Source organism: Podarcis cretensis (genome assembly GCF_951804945.1).
Source record: "Podarcis cretensis genome assembly, chromosome: 2".
In the NCBI taxonomy this organism is placed as follows: domain Eukaryota; kingdom Metazoa; phylum Chordata; class Lepidosauria; order Squamata; family Lacertidae; genus Podarcis; species Podarcis cretensis.
Genome location: NC_137171.1, coordinates 107,535,880 through 107,553,150, shown reverse-complemented (window position 1 = coordinate 107,553,150; position 17,271 = coordinate 107,535,880). Strand labels below are relative to the sequence as shown.

At 46.7% G+C, this 17,271-nt stretch overlaps 3 protein-coding genes across 8 annotated transcripts in view; 2 read left to right on the top strand and 1 right to left on the bottom strand.

Annotated features, from left to right (window-relative positions):
• Positions 1-16,311, bottom strand: part of TADA3 (transcriptional adaptor 3) — a 28,543-nt gene extending 12,232 nt beyond the window's left edge. The window contains exons 1-4 of one of the 5 annotated variants that reach the window (XM_079963725.1): positions 4,223-4,364; positions 3,740-3,784; positions 3,140-3,363; positions 980-1,233 (exon numbers count right to left, since the gene is read on the bottom strand). In XM_079963725.1, the coding sequence (XP_079819851.1) occupies positions 980-1,233; positions 3,140-3,346 (461 nt within the window). In that variant the 5' untranslated portion in view covers positions 3,347-3,363; positions 3,740-3,784; positions 4,223-4,364. The other 4 variants (XM_079963724.1, XM_079963728.1, XM_079963727.1 and 1 more) reach the window with 4 other exon arrangements.
• ARPC4 (actin related protein 2/3 complex subunit 4) lies at positions 4,788-14,064 on the top strand. The gene is made up of 6 exons (XM_079964167.1): positions 4,788-4,930; positions 5,276-5,394; positions 9,252-9,363; positions 9,456-9,551; positions 11,093-11,263; positions 13,170-14,064. The coding sequence occupies exons 1-6, from the start codon at positions 4,928-4,930 to the stop codon at positions 13,173-13,175; spliced, it is 507 nt and encodes a 168-aa protein (XP_079820293.1). The 5' UTR covers positions 4,788-4,927; the 3' UTR covers positions 13,176-14,064.
• A 197-nt stretch (positions 16,312-16,508) lies between the features above and the next one.
• TTLL3 (tubulin tyrosine ligase like 3) overlaps positions 16,509-17,271 on the top strand; it is a 30,914-nt gene continuing 30,151 nt past the window's right edge. The window contains exon 1 of one of the 2 annotated variants that reach the window (XM_079959656.1): positions 16,509-16,574. The gene's annotated coding sequence lies outside the window, so the exon portion shown is untranslated. Of the gene's footprint in view, positions 16,785-17,271 lie in introns of both variants that reach the window. The other variant, XM_079959654.1, reaches the window with a different exon arrangement.

The following is a 17,271-nucleotide window of genomic DNA, read 5'->3' as shown; positions in this document are numbered from 1 at the left end:
GTGTGACTGGCCCAAGGTCACCCAGCAGCTGCATGTGGAGGAGCAGAGACTCGAACCCGGTTCCCCAGATTACAAGACTACCGCTCTTAACCACTACACCACACTGGCTCTCAAGAGAGCAGGACACTAGACACTAACAGTGAGAAACATACACACCTGTAGCTTAGGTACTTTGGCCGGCAGACAAGAGGAAAAGACAACCTGAATTCTTCAGTGGAGTACACTAAAGTACAGTGGTACCTTGGTTTGCAACCGTTTTGGATTACAACCACATCAAACTCGGAAGTGCGTGTCCCTTTTTTTGGATTACAACCCATTTTTTTTATTACAACCCACCCCCCCTTTTTTGGAGGCCCCATTGGCGAAAGTGCACCTTGGGTTACAACTGGTTTTGGTTTACAACCGGACCTCCGGAACGGATTATGGTTGTAAACCAAGGTACCACTGTAATATAAAACTGATTATCCAGCAATATTCCAACCATATCTTGTGGGATTTTGTATGGAAACAAAAAATATAAAACACAATTCGTTTCCTTTGATCTGAATACAGCGGGCAAAACAACGGGTTACATCTTCAAATTGGCCATTTCCAAAAATACATTTTCATTGCTGCAGAGGTATATCTGTTTCAAGCAGGTGCCTTCGCTGTATTCTTTTGGGCGCCTGCTAAAAACAGTATTGTTTAAACAAGCCTACTCAGATGCTTATAAAGCTCATACAAATTTTAATTGGTTGTAGTATCTTAACTTTTTGAACGTTTTAAAGTATTATTGTAAACTTTTCTTGATTTTCTTGTTTCCTTTTTGTAAACTGTTTTGAGTGTTTTGGGTTTCTTTGCAGTCCAGCAGGGTAACAAAGAGTTAGTTTGTTTGTTTAGATAGACAGATCGATAAATTCTCCCTTCAAGATATGCAGATTATATGTAACAAAGCATTTTTCATTATTACTGCTGCAGTGGAAACCCCTCTCCTACATACCTATTAGGTGCATCATTTTTGGGGATACGGGGCACATCAATTGGGTCATCTGGGAATTCGTACTCCTGGATTTTGGGCTGTAAGTTCTTAGATTTGGGCCGACCAGGACCCTGCCCTGTGCTGTGACCTCCTTTCCCTTCCAGCTTCTGTTTCTTGGGTTTGCCATGTTTGACAGGAGTGCCCAACTCATGCTCTTTTTTTTCCAGCTTCAGAAACCTCCTGTCCCCTTTCTTGTCTTGCCAATCTGTCAAGATCTGGAAAAACAAAACAGCTGCTTTGTTAGTCCCTGTTAGAGAAAAAGGTGATAGAGTCATTCATTCAAAGGCTGCTAGGTCACTGCCCCAAACTGCTCCAATCTCCTTGGCCGCAGTGACTCCTGCACTGCATTCTTCTTTTCATAGCACACCTGAGCTGGGGAGGGGGGAATTCAGGGGCTGGAAGATGTTTCGCCAGAAAAAGGTGGCTCCATCACTGGCAACGCCATATGCTAGACAACATTTAGAGGGTAACAAGCACTTTCTTCTTGAAATGCACTGTGCTAGAGCAAGATATAAGTATATATAAATCCGTATTTAGAATCAGGGGGTGTAGCAGGCATATGAAAAAGACCTTCTAGATGATGTTAGCTTCTTTGCACCCATCTCTCACTTCTGCACATCTAGGAGTTGAATTGAGCAAACTAACTGTGCAAGTGGAAGAACTTCTGTTTGCACAACAGAACCTGCCCTCCCTCTGCAGGCTTTCCTGGGCAGATTTTGGGGGGTTGCAGTGTACATCTGGGGATAATGTATGGGGTGAATTCTATTGCAGGAGCAGAGGTCATCCCACTTTCTTGGATACAGCCCTAGGACTCTTGCAAGGCCTTGCCCAATTTAGCTCCATCTATTGCTACTGGTGGAAAGGGTGGAAGAGCCCACAAACAAAACCCGAGTACAAAATGTCCTCAACACTGTCAGGAGCTCGGCCTACACTCGAGTAGGACCCTGGCAGAGACACATGCCCGACTGGCATGTTCTCTCCCTCCTGGTCGATCATTCAGGAGCCTCAAAAGCTTTCTTCTGCCTGAACATCACAGCAACCGATGCCAACTGACACCGGCACACTTCGGGATCCGCAGAGTTTGCACAGTTGCGTGACAGACCTCAGCAACTCAGCATTTTGACTAATCTACTTTATTTACATATAAACGCACACGGAGCACTGCAACATGGCTCCTTCTCTCTCTAGTATCAGAATGCAAAGAGAGAGGGGAAAAGGACAATAGTCCCACTTCACGGAACACAGTAACACAAACATCCAATCTCCATCACATCCCACTCTGTGGAGTCAAAACATATACTGCCATGTGATAGCAATCCCATGACTGCAATCATGGAGCAGGAATTCTAACAGACACTTGTGATTCCCAGCAAGTGTTATTCAGAAGCATACGGCCTCCGACAGAAGAGGGAGAACATTTGCTTAACCCCCTTTTGAAATCATCTAAGTCAGTAGCTGTCATTACATCTTGTGGGAGCAAATTCTATTGCTTAACTATGTGCTATGTGAAGAACCACTTCCTTTTGTCTCTCCTGAAACATTCAGCTTCATTGGCCGTCTCAGACTTTTAGTATCAGAAGAGAGGGAGAAATTTCTCTATTTGCTTTCTTCACACCATGTATAATTTTCTCTCCCTCTCTCATGTCCCTCTTAACAAAACAAAACAAAACAATCCCCAAACATTGTCACCTTTCTTCATAGTGGAGTTGTTCCAACACCCCTTTTCTGAATGAGATAAAGGAGGGGTTCCCAACCTGTGGTCCACAGACCACCAGTGGACCGTAATCATCATTCAGGTGGTCTGCAACACATATGTGGATTTGTGGCTGAAGACAGGAGATGCCACAACCACTGTGTTAAATATTCATATCGATTTTTAATTCTATTTTAACTGCTTATACTGTTTTACAATTTGCATTCTATAAAAAACTGCATTCTAGATGAATAAAACAATGCAATTAAAAGATGCAATTAAATCCAATTAAAAACCATACAGCACATTAGAATTGCTACAGCAGGCAGCCCCTAAGCAATTTTCAAATGATCCACGCGGGGAAGAAGTTTGGGAACCACTGAAATAAACCATCTCCATTCTATGGAGCAGCTTGATTTCCATCTGACCTGGGTCTCAGTCTCCAGCACCCGAAGCCGGCGGCTGGCAGAAGACAGCAGTGTTTCAAGCTCCAGCTGCAGGGTGTCGAGTTCTTCAATGCCGATGCCATCATCTTCCGAACGGGCCAGCACAGCTGTGTAGCGAGGGCACACCTTCAGGTGGTCCACAGACTTGAAATCGTGGAACTGAAGGGGACAGTCCTTTAGCTCAGACATGGCGCAGCCAGCTGGGTCTGCAAAAAGAGAAAGTGACATGAAGGAACGGAGCAGCAACAAACACAGGTGCCAAACGCAGGATCAAAACAAGCAGGGAGTAAAAGCAAAACAAAATACAGTGGTACCTCGGGTTAAGTGCTTAATTCGTTCCAGAGGTCCGTTCTTAACCTGAAACTGTTCTTAACCTGAAGCACCACTTTAGCTAATGGGGCCTGCCGTGCCACCGGAGCACGGTTTCTGTTCTCATCCTGAAGCAAAGTTCTTAACCCAAGGTACTATTTCTGGGTTAGTGGAGTCTGTAACCTGAAGCGTATGTAACCCGAGGTACCACTGTACAAAAACCGATAACTGTTAACTGGCCAAGTGACACAGGTTAGCACTGAGAATTCTTACCCTATAGATAACCGGAGACAGGGAGGCGGCTCACAACCAGGAAACCTGCATTGATGGAGACATGGTGACAGGTATCATCAGCCGGGCGGGCAAGGAGACACGGTGAGGGGCAAGTGTGAAAGGGATGGGAGCAAGCAGGTTGCAGGTGGAGGAAAAAGAGGAGAAGGAAAAAAAGAACGAGAAGGCAAGGCTAGTCTACAGAACATCAGCAGGTGGGAAAGGGACCGCAGAATGGGCAGTGGGAGGGGAGACCCTCTGCAGGGTTAAGGCACAAACGTGCAAGGGAAGAAAAGCACAAAGCAATGAGGGTTTAGAAGGTGGGATGAGCAGCACTGGAAAAACGGACCCAATATACAGGATGAAGAAACAGGTGATGAATGAGCGGGGGGGGGGGGAGAGGCCAGGAGGGGGCGCTGGAGGAAGGAGGGGGGAGATTGCTGGGGTAGCTTCCGGTTTCAGGGGCTCCTTCCGGGTTACACTCACCCAAGGCCCGCGCATGCGCACAGGGAAGGGGAGAAGTAGCGCCGCGGGCCTTCGCGACTGCAAGGCGGGGGGAGGCAAAGGCTGTACTGCATAGATAGAGACCGAGCTCTGCCCCGCAGGACCGCTTCCTCCTCCTCAGCTCCGCTCACTTCCTGCCTGGCCCCTCCTGCGGCGCCTTCCCGTTGGCTGGACGCTCCCTCGGCCGCCCCGCCCCTATTGGCCGAGAGTCAAGTTCTACGGGGCTTTTTTTCTTTTCTTCCTTCCCCTCAGCCTCCTGCTATTGGCCCGTGTCCCCTCCGGCCACGCCCACAGCTCTCTTGTTCCCAAATATGGAGACAGGGAGGCTTCGGACGTACCAACTGAGGAAAAGGGGTGGGTCAGGAGGGACAGAGCGAGGAAAGCAAACGATAAAAGACAAACGGCGTCGGAAAAGAATGCAACCAGCACTTGATTAGGAACGCCAACATCACCTAATTCCAGAAATCCGGCGGGAGCGAAAGGAGCCGGTATTGAGCGCGCCCACCCGCCTATCCACCCCCCCCTCCGCGAAAGATTTTGGAGCGATCCAGAAACGAGGATCTCACTCACTCCCCCCCCCCTACCGCGCGCGCCGCCTCCGCGTCTTGGCGGGGACCACTTCCGCTTCCGTTCCTGGGACCAAGACCCTCGGCTGTTGCCGCCGCCGCCGCCGCCGCCTTTGCTGCCATGGTGAGGGAGTTGGAGAGGGAGGTGGGCGGGCGAGGGGGTGACCAGGTGGGTCTGGCTGACAGGGCCTGGCTGGGGCAGCGCGAGGCCCTCCGAAAGGGGAAGGGGAGGAGGGTTGTCCGTTGGCGGTAACCGGTCAGGGCAGGCGCTCCCGGGGCCGTGGAGGGAGTTGAGGGGGCTCCGAAGGTAAGCTTGGCGCTGAGGGGAGACGCCTCGCCCAGGCCCGGCTGACAGGCCTCTTGCTGCCAGGAGGAGGAGGAGGGTGCGCGGTGACGTCACGGGCGGCGGTTTTAAAGGTGCGACGTTTATTTTGACGGGGGGGAACCTGTCGAATCTCCTTCCTTTCAGACTGCCACCCTTCGCCCTTATCTCAATGCTGTGCGCGCTACCCTGCAGGCCGCCCTGTGCCTGGAGAACTTCTCGTCCCAGGTGGTGGAGCGGCACAACAAGCCGGAGGTGGAAGTCAGGTGGGTGTCTGTGGTGGTGGGCATTGGGGGCGGGGATGGGCCTGCATAATAAATAATAATAATAATAATAATAATAATGTGCTTTATTTGGAGGGAGGGGAAAAGGTCTCCTTCGGCCTTGTCGGTACTCCCTGCTTTTTCTTTTCAGATGGCCATGAATTGGTGTCGATTGATGAATGGGTGTTGTTGTTTTTTTAAACCTATAAATACCGGGGATTAAAGCAATGTGCGCGAAGCGAAAGGGCGGCTGATGGAAACGGTCCTTCAAGGGCTCATTGCGGGAAGCAGAGGCAACAGATGCAGGCAAAAGGCTGGGGGATAAAAGCCGCATACGGAAGTGCGGAAACCGAGGAGGTGGAGTCGGAGAATGAATGGAAGGGCCTGAAGGTTGCCATAGGGACTGAAAGTTTCCACATTGCAATGCGCTCCAAAGTGAAATGATAGCTGTCAGGGTAGGTTGCTGGTGGAGAGATGGTGTGCATCTTAATTCTGCTACCTTTCTCTCACCACCCATTGTTCAAGGTTTCCCATACCTTAAATACTTTTTTTAAAAAAGTGTGGTCTACATTGTGGTAATCTGTTTTGTCTGTTGTTACTTGAAATCCTAGCGTTTCAATGTGTTTTGCTGACTTGTAAGCCACCTTCTGAAGGGTATAGATCCTAAAAGATGGGGGGGAGTCAAATAAATTAAAAAGGCTGCAATCCCATTTTAAAAAAATAACTTTTATTTGTGGAACATATAAGGCTGCAGTCCTAACCTCATTTACTAGGGAGTAAGCACTACTGAATTAAGTAGAACTTATTTATGAGTAGTCCTCGTGTGCACTGTTAATTGGTCAGCACAAAAGCTCTTCTTGGTTTTCCAGGGGCTTGCAATTTTAGATTCATTTTTTTGCTGTTTGTATTTTCTCCCAGCTGTCATGGCACTAGTGCCCTCTACCTTCTCATTTCTTGACTTCTGCTTATTATTCCCCTTCATCGTATCATATTTTTGTGACTACAATAACCTTCTTCTTAATTTCCGTGCCCAAGTATCTGACCATCCTGCTATGGATAGTGTTGATCAGTTGGTGATATTATATCTTTTGTTTTATTTTTGTCTTGTTCCTATTCTGCATGTTAACTGTCATGCCACTGCTTCATTCCATTCCACTGCTTCATTCCATAAGTGGACCATGGTGACTGCAGTTACATAAATTCAATCTTCCATATCTACTGTTCCTCATACTTTTTGAAATTGTGGATGGCCCATTTTTAATGTTCTCTAATTTCAGCACAGGGTTTGATTCAAAGAACTATGCATGGACTGCAGCATTCAGATATCTCCATTCCTTCTGCATCCTCTTGGGTGCTCTAACCAAGACTTCCCTAACCTCCTGGGTTATCTCTGAATAAGTAGCCACAGGCTTGTCTTGACTTCCTTTTTGTACTGTCTTGGGCGGGGAGCAAAAGAAAGACGGCCGCATGAAGAGCAGTAGCAAGGAAAGGAACATTTTGCCATCTCCCTGTAGTTCCTCAGCTGGAAAGTCTGGTTAGCAGCTGAGGGGAAACTGCAGGTGCTTAGATACTCATGGTAAACAGACAGTCCTTCCTGCCCTCTCACTTGAGGGTTTTCCTTGGCTAAGAGGGGGCCTCGCCCAGGAATCATTCTGGTAGAAATCAGTGGAGTAAATGCCACTCTACTGACTTGTATTAAGTATGGGAAAGAGGTGGCATGGCCACCAACGAGTGAGGCCTATGCTTGCTCTCTGCTTGCCTCCTCCTGCTGTTTATTCCCTCCCCACTGCCATAAAATCTATGTGAAAGTGTGTAAAGGGAGCCATCTAATTCTGAGCATTGAGAGTCCCTGCAGATATTTCCCTAGTCAAAATGTTACTGAATTATGTGAGTACAGTAATCAGTTTAGAGAAATATTTGAACAAGGTCTTAGCTGTGAAACAAATGGATAATCTTACATTTGCTCAGAAGGCAAATATGACTAATGCATCATGGTTCATATGGGTGCATTAGTTCGCCTGAAATGTACAGGTGTAAAATCAATACATTTTATTGTGCCTGTCTTGCAAGCTCCTGGTCCTCATTCTTATGTCCCTATCTTTAGAACAATTGCATTCTGTGTGTTGTATGTACGGTAGTTTACATCAGTACTCTGCAGAAAGGTACTGTGGTGGTGTTAGACGTCTGGCTGAACCTCACCTTGCAGAAAGGGGTTTGCATGGACTTGGTACAGATAGAGTAAGGAACCTCCACATTCCTAGACTATCTCTATGTCTTTGACTTCTAAGTTGACCTCTCTATCCTTTGAAGTCTAGACTGCTTAGACTGCATTCTCCTCAACTTCCATCTCATATTCCCCGTTCAAGATGAGAGAACAAAAGAGCAAGCATGGCTGCCTTTGTGTTCTCTAGCATCTAGAATGATTACTTAACTTGGATTGAAGAGTTTCTCTTTCTAAGTTATGTAACTCCTGTAATAAATGATTTTATTGTTTTTACTCTACAAATACTTATTGCATGTGTGGGATTTTAACAAGTAAGATCTACTTTCTAACTAGAATCACAAATTACACTCCACATACCAAAGTGAGTCTGTATTGGATAAACAGGTTTGATATGTGGTGACCCCTGTCCCAACGCTCCTGTCTGCTGGACCGCGCTTTTGCACTCTGAGTTAATGGATTTCTTGTCCCTTTTAGAAATACTGGGATGGCAATTGAGTTTAGGTACATGGTTCTACTCTCCCACTGCTTCTTACTGAATCCAATATCTTCTGTGTGAGCTAAAGTGCAGTTACACAAGAGGAAGTGCTTGTGGTCTGACTAATGCCAGAAAGGCATTTGCCCACAACTGCCAGACTTGGACCTTCTTCGGTCTTCTGGCAGACTAGCTGCAGGAACAAATTCTAGAGCTGCCTGGCTCATAGACATTGGATTGCTCACAAAATGAACAAGATGGTTTACTAGGTCAAAAGTCTCCCCACAAGTTGGAAAGTGGATCTGATGGAACTTGGAGAGGCACTTCTAGTGATGTTTTGTGTAAAGAGTCTTAGCAACTCTCTCTGATTGTGCTCATTTACATGTTCTACCTTATTTCCTCTGGTCAAGTAGTTGAATGAATCCCTTGTACAGAGTCCTCAGGACAGTGATTGTCAGTTTACAGCCCCTGCTCTGTATCTGGGGTGTACCTTGCCCAGACCAGCTATCCCATGGCTGAGTTATCACATATCAGCTGCTGGTGGGACAGGCATCAGAGGGCCAATAATAATAATAATAATAATAATAATAATAATAATAATAAATTATTTATACCCTGCCCACCTGGCTGGGTTTCCCCAGCCACCAGATTGCAGCCAGCAGGCCATATGTTATCTACATCTACCAGGCAAAGGTATAAGCACTGGAAGCTAACTTAACACTGTTGTCTTGATCCGAAGATGAATTGTTTATATGATTTCTTACTCACCATGAAGTCCCAGGGCAGGTTACAACAGATTAAAAATACAATGTTAAACATATTTAAAACAACTAACAATCATTATAATAGCGTGGACTCTAAAAATGTGTCTCAGATGTCAAATGGCTTAGGGTAAAGAGGTGTGCCATCAGCATATGATGATAACAGTACAATTAGGGTGCCAGATGCACCTCTGTGGAGAAGGAATTCCACAACTTTTGGGCACCACCTCCTGAATTTTAAAAAGTGGTGAAAGTTTGCAGAGCTTGCATTTAGGAATACAAGTTCAATGGTTGGGGAGAGAAGAGAACATTGGGTTGTGCTGTGGCTGGAATCCTTCTGAAGGAGAGACAAAATATGCCTCTCCGTGGTCCCTGACATAGATTTGTCTCTGTGGGTTTGCAGAAGCAGCAAGGAGTTACTGCTGCAGCCAGTGATCATCAGCAGGAATGAGAAAGAAAAAGTCCTAATTGAAGGGTCAATCAACTCTGTGCGAGTCAGCATTGCAGTGAAGCAGGTAAGCCAAGCATGGATGGGAGATGAGGGATGGGGTGGTCATTGCAACCCAACCTGAAAAAAGCTAATGGCTGTCCCTTTTCCCTTCCACAGGCCGATGAGATTGAAAAGATCCTGTGTCACAAATTTATGCGCTTCATGATGATGAGAGCAGAGAACTTCTTCATTTTACGTCGGAAACCAGTTGAGGTAAGGAGACCTGACCCAGAGTCAATGGCATGGTACAAAGGGCTTTTTCTGTTGTCTCTTAGCCAAAGCAACAGCATGTGACACAGGCCATTTCTTTGACAGCTGTTGTAGCATATCCCACACCTCACTGCTCTCAGTAATGTGAAGTTCTCTCAGGAGATAAGATGTCTGACTGAGTGGCTTTTATTTTCAAGATGTTGCTTGACTGCCAACATCTTCCACAGTAGTATTAGCAGTGACAATGGCTAACAGTGAGCTTGCCCCTTGCAGCATTGGTGTGACTGAAAAAAGGGTGTGGTTTCAGCTCTGTGTTGAGCTTGGTCACTAGAGTCCAAATGACTGAGTTGATGTGAATACCAAAGCCTTGATTTGCATTTTCTTACAGGAGATATGCATGTGTGTGCTGCTATACACTGATGGATGTTAAAATGGCTGTCTCCATAACTGGTGTTGCAGTATCGGCAGACAACAGGGGTTAGGTCCATTACTCCAGTGTGGTCTGTGTGTTCTCCTGATTCTTCTCAGCTGTTGGATTTATTATCATAAAATCTCAGAATTGTAGAGTAGGAAGGGACCCCGAGGGCCATCCAGTCCAACCCTCTGCAATGCAAGAATCTCAACTGAAACATCCATGACAGATGACCATCCAACTTCTGCTTAAAATCATCTAATGAAGGAGAGTCCACCACCTTCCAAGAGTGTCCATTCCACTGTTGAATAGCTCTTAACTTCAGAAAGTTCTTCCTAATGTTTAGCTGGATTCTCCTTTCTTGTAATTTGAATCCATTGGCTTAAGTCCTACCCTCTAGAGCAGGAGAAAACAAGCTTGTTCCATCTTCCAGGCGACAGCCCTTTAGATATTTGAAGATGGCTATCATATCTCCCCTCAGTCTCCTCTTGTTCATGCTAAACATATGTAACTCCTTCAACTGTTCCTCATAAGGCTTGGCTTTATTGACTGGGTAGCTAGTATAGATAGTTGTCACTGTTACATGTAGCCAAGCCCGCTACATATATCTGCAAACTGTTTATGGAAGGGAGAAAAAAAAAAAAGCAGGATAATTCCTTTCTCCTCATGCTGAGTTGGTGTCAGAGTGAGTAGGAGGTGTGATTGTTGAGTCTTTGCTTAATAGATGCTAATTACATGCTGCTTTAGGGACGCGGGTGGCACTGTGGGTAAAACCTCAGCACCTAGGACTTGCCGATCGCATGGTCGGCGGTTCGAATCCCCGCGGCGGGGTGAGCTCCCGTCGTTCGGTCCCAGCTCCTGCCCACCTAGCAGTTCGAAAGCACGCCAAAGTGCAAGTAGATAAATAGGTACCGCTTTATAGCGGGAAGGTAAACGGCGTTTCCATGTGCTGCTCTGGTTCGTCAGAAGCGGCTTCGTCACGCTGGCCACGTGACCTGGAAGTGTCTGCGGACAGCGCTGGCTCCCGGCCTCTAGAGTGAGATGAGCACACAACCCTAGAGTCTGTCAAGACTGGCTCGTACGGGCAGGGGTACCTTTACCTTTACTACATGCTGCTTTCCTTTTATCCCAGGGCTATGACATTAGCTTCCTGATTACAAACTTCCATACAGAGCAGATGTACAAGCACAAGCTGGTGGACTTTGTCATTCATTTCATGGAGGAAATTGACAAGGAAATCAGCGAGATGAAGCTGTCCGTCAATGCCAGAGCTCGCATTGTGGCAGAGGAGTTCCTGAAGAATGTAAGGGTCTGTTAGGCAGAAGTGAAACAAAAATGGTATGCCAAAATTCACCAGTGGTTTGTGGGAGCTTGGTTGGTAAGTCATGTGACTGCCAGCGCCATCTGTAGAAGAGCAATGCCTTCTAAACAAAAAACAAAATCATGTACATTTTTTCATGTTGCAAGCCACCTTGAGGATGGTTTTAACTATGGAAAGTCGGCATTTGAATAAAATGACGTATGCATGTAAAATTGTTTAGAGATGAAAATGAAGAACTTTATCACAAGTGTTTATGAAATGTTTTTAGAAACAGCGGGAGGCCTATTGGATACAAAATTGTCTGTGGGCATAGAAGCCCTTGGTTTAAATATCTTCTTGACTATAAAGAGTTCATCACATAGCCTTGAGTAGTAGTACCATATTTTTCGCCCTATAGGACGCACCGTCCCATACGGCGCACCTAGTTTTTTCGGGGTGAAATAAAGGGGAAAAATTATTTCCCCCCCCAGACGCGGGGCTGGGGAGGGGGAAGCCCGAGCTTCCCCGACCCCAGCCCCCAGAACAGGCAACTCTCCGCAAGCTGTGGGAGCCCAGCGCCGGGCTCCCGCGCCTTGCGGAGAGCTGCGTGAAGTCTGGGTGCGCTGAGCTCAGCGTGCCCAGGCTTCAGCATGCAGGCAACTCTCCGCTGGGCTCCCGCGCTTTGCGAAGAGCTGTGCGAAGCCTGGAGAGCAAGAGGGGTCGGTGCGCACCGACCCCTCTCGCTCTCCAGGCTTCAGCGAAAGCCTGCATTTGCCCCATAGGACGCAGACACACACATTTTCCCTTCATTTTTGGAGGGGAAAAAGTGCGTCCTATAGGGCAAAAAATACGGTAATTGCTCCTTACATTTGTTTGGTACTCGGGAGCACAAAACCCTCGGTATGGACTGTTCCAATGGGAATCACATAGGAGCTTGTTTGGATTCCAAGTTCCAAGAGAAGTGATCTGAATTACTTGTTACATGCTGCTAATATCAATGAAAATGCAAACAAGCCCTTGGAAGTGATAGCAAAAAGGTTGGTAGCAACCTCTTCCAGGTGTCTTCCCTTGTAAAGTTCTCGCTAGAGAAGTGAACCGCTCCAGGGTGTTGCAGTGTTTGTGTCATTTTGGTTCATTTAATATTTGTGACACTTCTGTATCTACAAAGTTGATGCCAGTATGCCACGAGACAAGGCTTAATGTTTAGTATTAGTGTACAGAGCCGTTAACACTGCCTTCCCTAACCTATGGCCCTCCAGATGGTGTTGGACTACAACTCCCTTCATCCTTAAACATTGATCATGTCGTCTGGGCTGATGGGAGTTGGAGTCCTAAACATCTGGAGGGCACCAGGTTGGGAAAGGCTGCCTTAACGTCTTAGGATACCTGAGAACAAGAGTGCCTTGTCTTCTATATAATAGTGGTCACCTCAGTCATCGGAGAAGGTGCTTCTTACAGGGCCACATGACCCTGAGGTGACCTGGGGCCACTGGTTATTAATATATTTTGTTTCTTTTTTGTATGTTGCTTTGAGATTTTTTTTGAATATAAAGAGATTTAAGAAATTTTCTACATACAGTAAGTTTTCTCAGTAGTTCACAAACTTAAAATTAGAATGTTGTCAAAATAGTAAAATATCTGTACAATATGACATAGAAACTAGCTAAAATGCACTAACGGGCCCAGGGACATAAAGACTTCACTTAGCCCTGAAAACACCATAATTTAGGCACAAGGCGAGCCTTTTTGGGATAGGTATTCCACAGTAAGGGCACCAACACTGAAAAGGCCCTTTTCTAGCCCGTGTATGTGAGTGTTAATAGTGTGTGCCTCTGAGAAGCTGTATTAATCAATTTGAGTAATGCAACTTTGAATTAATTGACTTCTCTTTCTCTCTTTCCCCCCACAGTTCTAGACTAAGGGCTGGAATCCAGAGCTTGGCTTTCTCATTCTCTCTGCACAGCCACCTTGCTGTGACTTCAGAGAGGGCCACAGTTTGGGAGCGAGATGAGAAGCAGCCAGACCTGCGGGGGCTGTCCCAGCTAAATGTACACCATGCTCGCCAGCGTGCCCAGGGGAGGGGAGGGTGCTTTTTTAAATAATTTTGGAACAAAACTGTGCTTGTTTAAGACTGTGTCAACTTGATATCCTTTTCTTTTTTTTTAATGACTGATACTTGCTGTTATTTGTCTACTTGAGTCTCTTAGCGGCCAAGGCCTTGTGGGGGGAAGGGATCGACTGTTCCAGCAGCCCTCAGAAAGAGTTGTTGCGGGAGTTCATCTCAGTGCTGTGCATGCAAAAAAACACTTCTGACAGATAACACACAAAAGCTGCCTTTCTCTATAAGGTTTGGCCCCAGTAAATGAGGCCTGAAGCATCTCTTTGGACAAACTGGCAGCCTGACTTGGAACGTACTAGGGTACAAGGTGTGACTACCTTGGTCCACCTCCCAAACGGAATCATGGGTTTGCAGGCAAGCCAGGTGCTGAAGATGGCAGTCCTCCCCTGTGCCAAGTCATTCCCATTCTCTAGAGAGATCACCCTCCTGTAGCCCACTTTCCCGTACTCCCACAGCAATCAGAGCATTCTGAGCACAGCACTGCCTCCTGTTCATTCCCTTTCTATTCCCTTCCACATCTGTGCCAGAGGGAGCTGTGATGGGAGGGGCCAGGCCATGCGTCAGCAAAACGCGACGGAGCTGGAATCTGTAACTCTTGGTTCTTTTTGCTATGGCACTTGCTGTAACTTTCTTACTCTGGGACCCTCCCTATTAAAGCCTTTTTTCCCCCTTCTTGCCTCCTGAAGTTAAGCGGTGGTTGCATGGTTTCTCTGTGGTGTGCTGAGTCTGGTTATGCTGCCTGGGAAGCACATGGAATTTCTTGTCGTGTCCCAGCAACTAGGATTGACCCAATGTTCTGTGTTTGCCCTAAAGCAGGCATAGGCAAACTCAGCCCTCCAGATGTTTTGGGACTACAACTCCCATGATCCATACCTAACAGGACCAGTGGTCAGGGATGATGGGAATTGTAGTCCCCAATCATCTGGAGGGCGAGCTTGCCTATGCCTGCCCTAAATGATGTTTTCAGTGTAGGTGCTCTTTCCGCACCTTAGTAGACTGTAGGCTGCATTCTCCCAAGCCAAGGCAAACCAAATTACCATGCTCCCTACAAAGAACATGTTCTATTACGTTATGAGGGTATCTCCTTGCTTTGTAAAGAACAGCTAATACTCCCTGAAGTGAAGATAATATTCTTGCTGGGTAGATTTGCTCCACCTTTTCTAAAGCTCACATTGTACCTATTTTGAAAGGTTTTGGTACAAGAGGCATTTATTTATTAGGTGTGTATATTGTAGAAGTGAGAGCTGGACCATAAAGAAGGCTGATCGCCGAAGAATTGATGCTTTTGAATTATGGTGCTGGAGGAGACTCTTGAGAGTCCCATGGACTGCAAGAAGATCAAACGCATCCATTCTTAAGGAAATCAGCCCTGAGTGCTCACTGGAAGGACAGATCCTGAAGCTGAGGCTCCAATACTTTGGCCACCTCATGAGAAGAGAAGACTCCCTGGAAAAGACCCTGATGTTGGGAAAGATGGAGGGCACAAGGAGAAGGGGACGACAGAGGACGAGATGGATGGTTCTTGAAGCTACCAGCATGAGTTTGACCAAACTGCGGGAGGCAGTGGAAGACAGGAGTGCCTGGCGTGCTCTGGTCCATGGGATCACGAAGAGTCGGACACGACTAAACAACAACAATATTGTAGAATGTGCACCCATGGTAGAGGTGGCTAACATATGGCCCTCCATACATTCTGCTTACATTGAGCCGGACCTTTGGTCCATCTACCACACTGCTGTCTATCTACACTGACTGGCGCCTGCTCTCCAAGGTTGGAGACACAAGTCTCTCCCAGCCTTCCCTGGAGATGCCAGGGTTTGAAGCTGGGACCTTCTGTATACGAAGTGTGTGCTCCATCACTGAGCTATGGCCCTTCCCCAGAGGTCCAGTCATTCCTAACATTGGTGCTGATGGGAGTTGGTTAGCTATTCCTTTCCTAAGCCACTGAGGCAGTGTAGTGGGTACTGAAGGTTTTATAAAAGGAAGCAACAGTTTGCTTAAATATGACATTAAATCCTATACTCAACACTGCCTATTCCTCTAGTAAAAGTTGGCAAAATATTCTCTGCCTCAAAGCAAAACATTAATGCCACTTCATTAATTGGCGAAAGGAGAATAACTAAATTTCACAGTTTCTCCTGTCCTTCCCCCTGCACCACCGCAATGTCTCCACTTTCTTTTTTTAGAAGTTGTAAAGAGCTGTTTTAAGCATTTCCCTTTTTCTTAAGGAGAACACCCTTTGCTGGTTCCTCAAGCTCAGCTTCTGCCATTGTGGGCAAGAGCACTGTAGCCTATAAATGGATTTGTGGGCTGCTTCCTGTAGTGAGATTTGATGTTCTTGTGCAGCATAGCAAATCCTCATACTCTATGCAGTCACGCACACGCATTTGTCTACACCAAGACTTGGCAGGGGGGGGGGAGAGTTGAAATGGTCCTGAAGCCGAGCAGCAAGAGAAGTAAAGTATCTGCTAACAGTGGCGAAGACTTGCAAGGCAAAAGGCGATCCAGCAGCTTGGCTATTGCACAGCAAGCCCAAACTGCGGAACCATATGAATGTGGGGAAGCAATGAATGACGGTAGATTTCAGAAGACCACATGGTTCTGAGGACAAAATGTATTTGCGGTGGGGGCTGTTGGTTGCTACCTACTGGACTTGAAACCTAGATAAACCTGACTTGCTAAATCCAGTTTGTCATGTCAAAGAGACCTAAAGAGGCAGGTTTGTTGTCCCTTCTGAACATTGTAGCCAATGAACATGAAGCCCCTTACCTCATGCACCTGCCAAACTCAGATGCTCATCTGTTTATGTGTTGATAGTAGCACTCCACTGCTGAAGAATTCATAGTTTAGCTAGCTTGTCTTTCAGAGATTGATGGAAGGTTTTTCTTTCCTGCAGTTGATCCTCCTGGGATGGACAAAAAACAATTCAGATAGCATACACACCTCCGTACAGTCTGTTTTAGAGAAAGGCAATGAAAGAGAGGCAATTATCCCCATCCGCTGTCTCACCATCCTCAGTCAGGAGTGGTTGGTGTGTGATCCTTAAGAAGCCAAGCCAATGGGAAGAAGGAACAGAATCCTGGAATACGATGGTAGTTCCACTGCCCTTTGATGTCATAGGTGAGCCATCCTGAGCATTCTCTGCAGGTCTCGAGCAGGTGATATAATACAATGCCATTGGCCCTCTCTTGCAAGGTAGGCCTCAAGCCTAGGGAGGTTGTTTGCTTCTGAGCCACAAACCCTCCCACTGTGCCCAGTCTGGGCTTCGTATACCTGCAGCCGGAAGTAGGCTTTTGCCCATACGTGAATTTTACAGGGTCAAGTGGACACCAAGCACGGGGGGCCAGCCACAAATGTGCATGAGTCATCAGAGGTAGCAGGGAGACAGTATGAGCCGCAACTAAGGTAAATTAGGAATAGTATGTCCCTTTTGGATAGAGCCCATGTAGATGTGTGCCCCTAAGGCCAGCTAAGGATACTTGCACCTACAACAGTCTGATTTGTGTTGTTCTTTGCTCAATATATTGGTCCTTGAACTCTGCTGCCAAAACCTTACTCCTCCCCCTCTGGAGTCTTATCCTTGATATAATTTCCCCCATTTTCAGTTTGACTACACAAACCTCTCTTGCGTCCCCTGCCTGGCTGGTTCCTGCTGTTGCCCACATTGCCTTAGATCTTGGATGACTACATCCCTCTATCCTATCAGCCAGAACTGGTCACCTTAAAAGAGCCCCCTGCTGCCACAATTCCCTTAATTCAGGGCAAGGGAAATTGGGGCCGCCCAGATGTTGCCGAAATACAACTCCCATCAGCGCTAGCCAGCACGGACTACTACATCCATCCTCCTGCCTGATGGCCAACAGACGTGAGGAACGTTTGACCAGATGTGGCT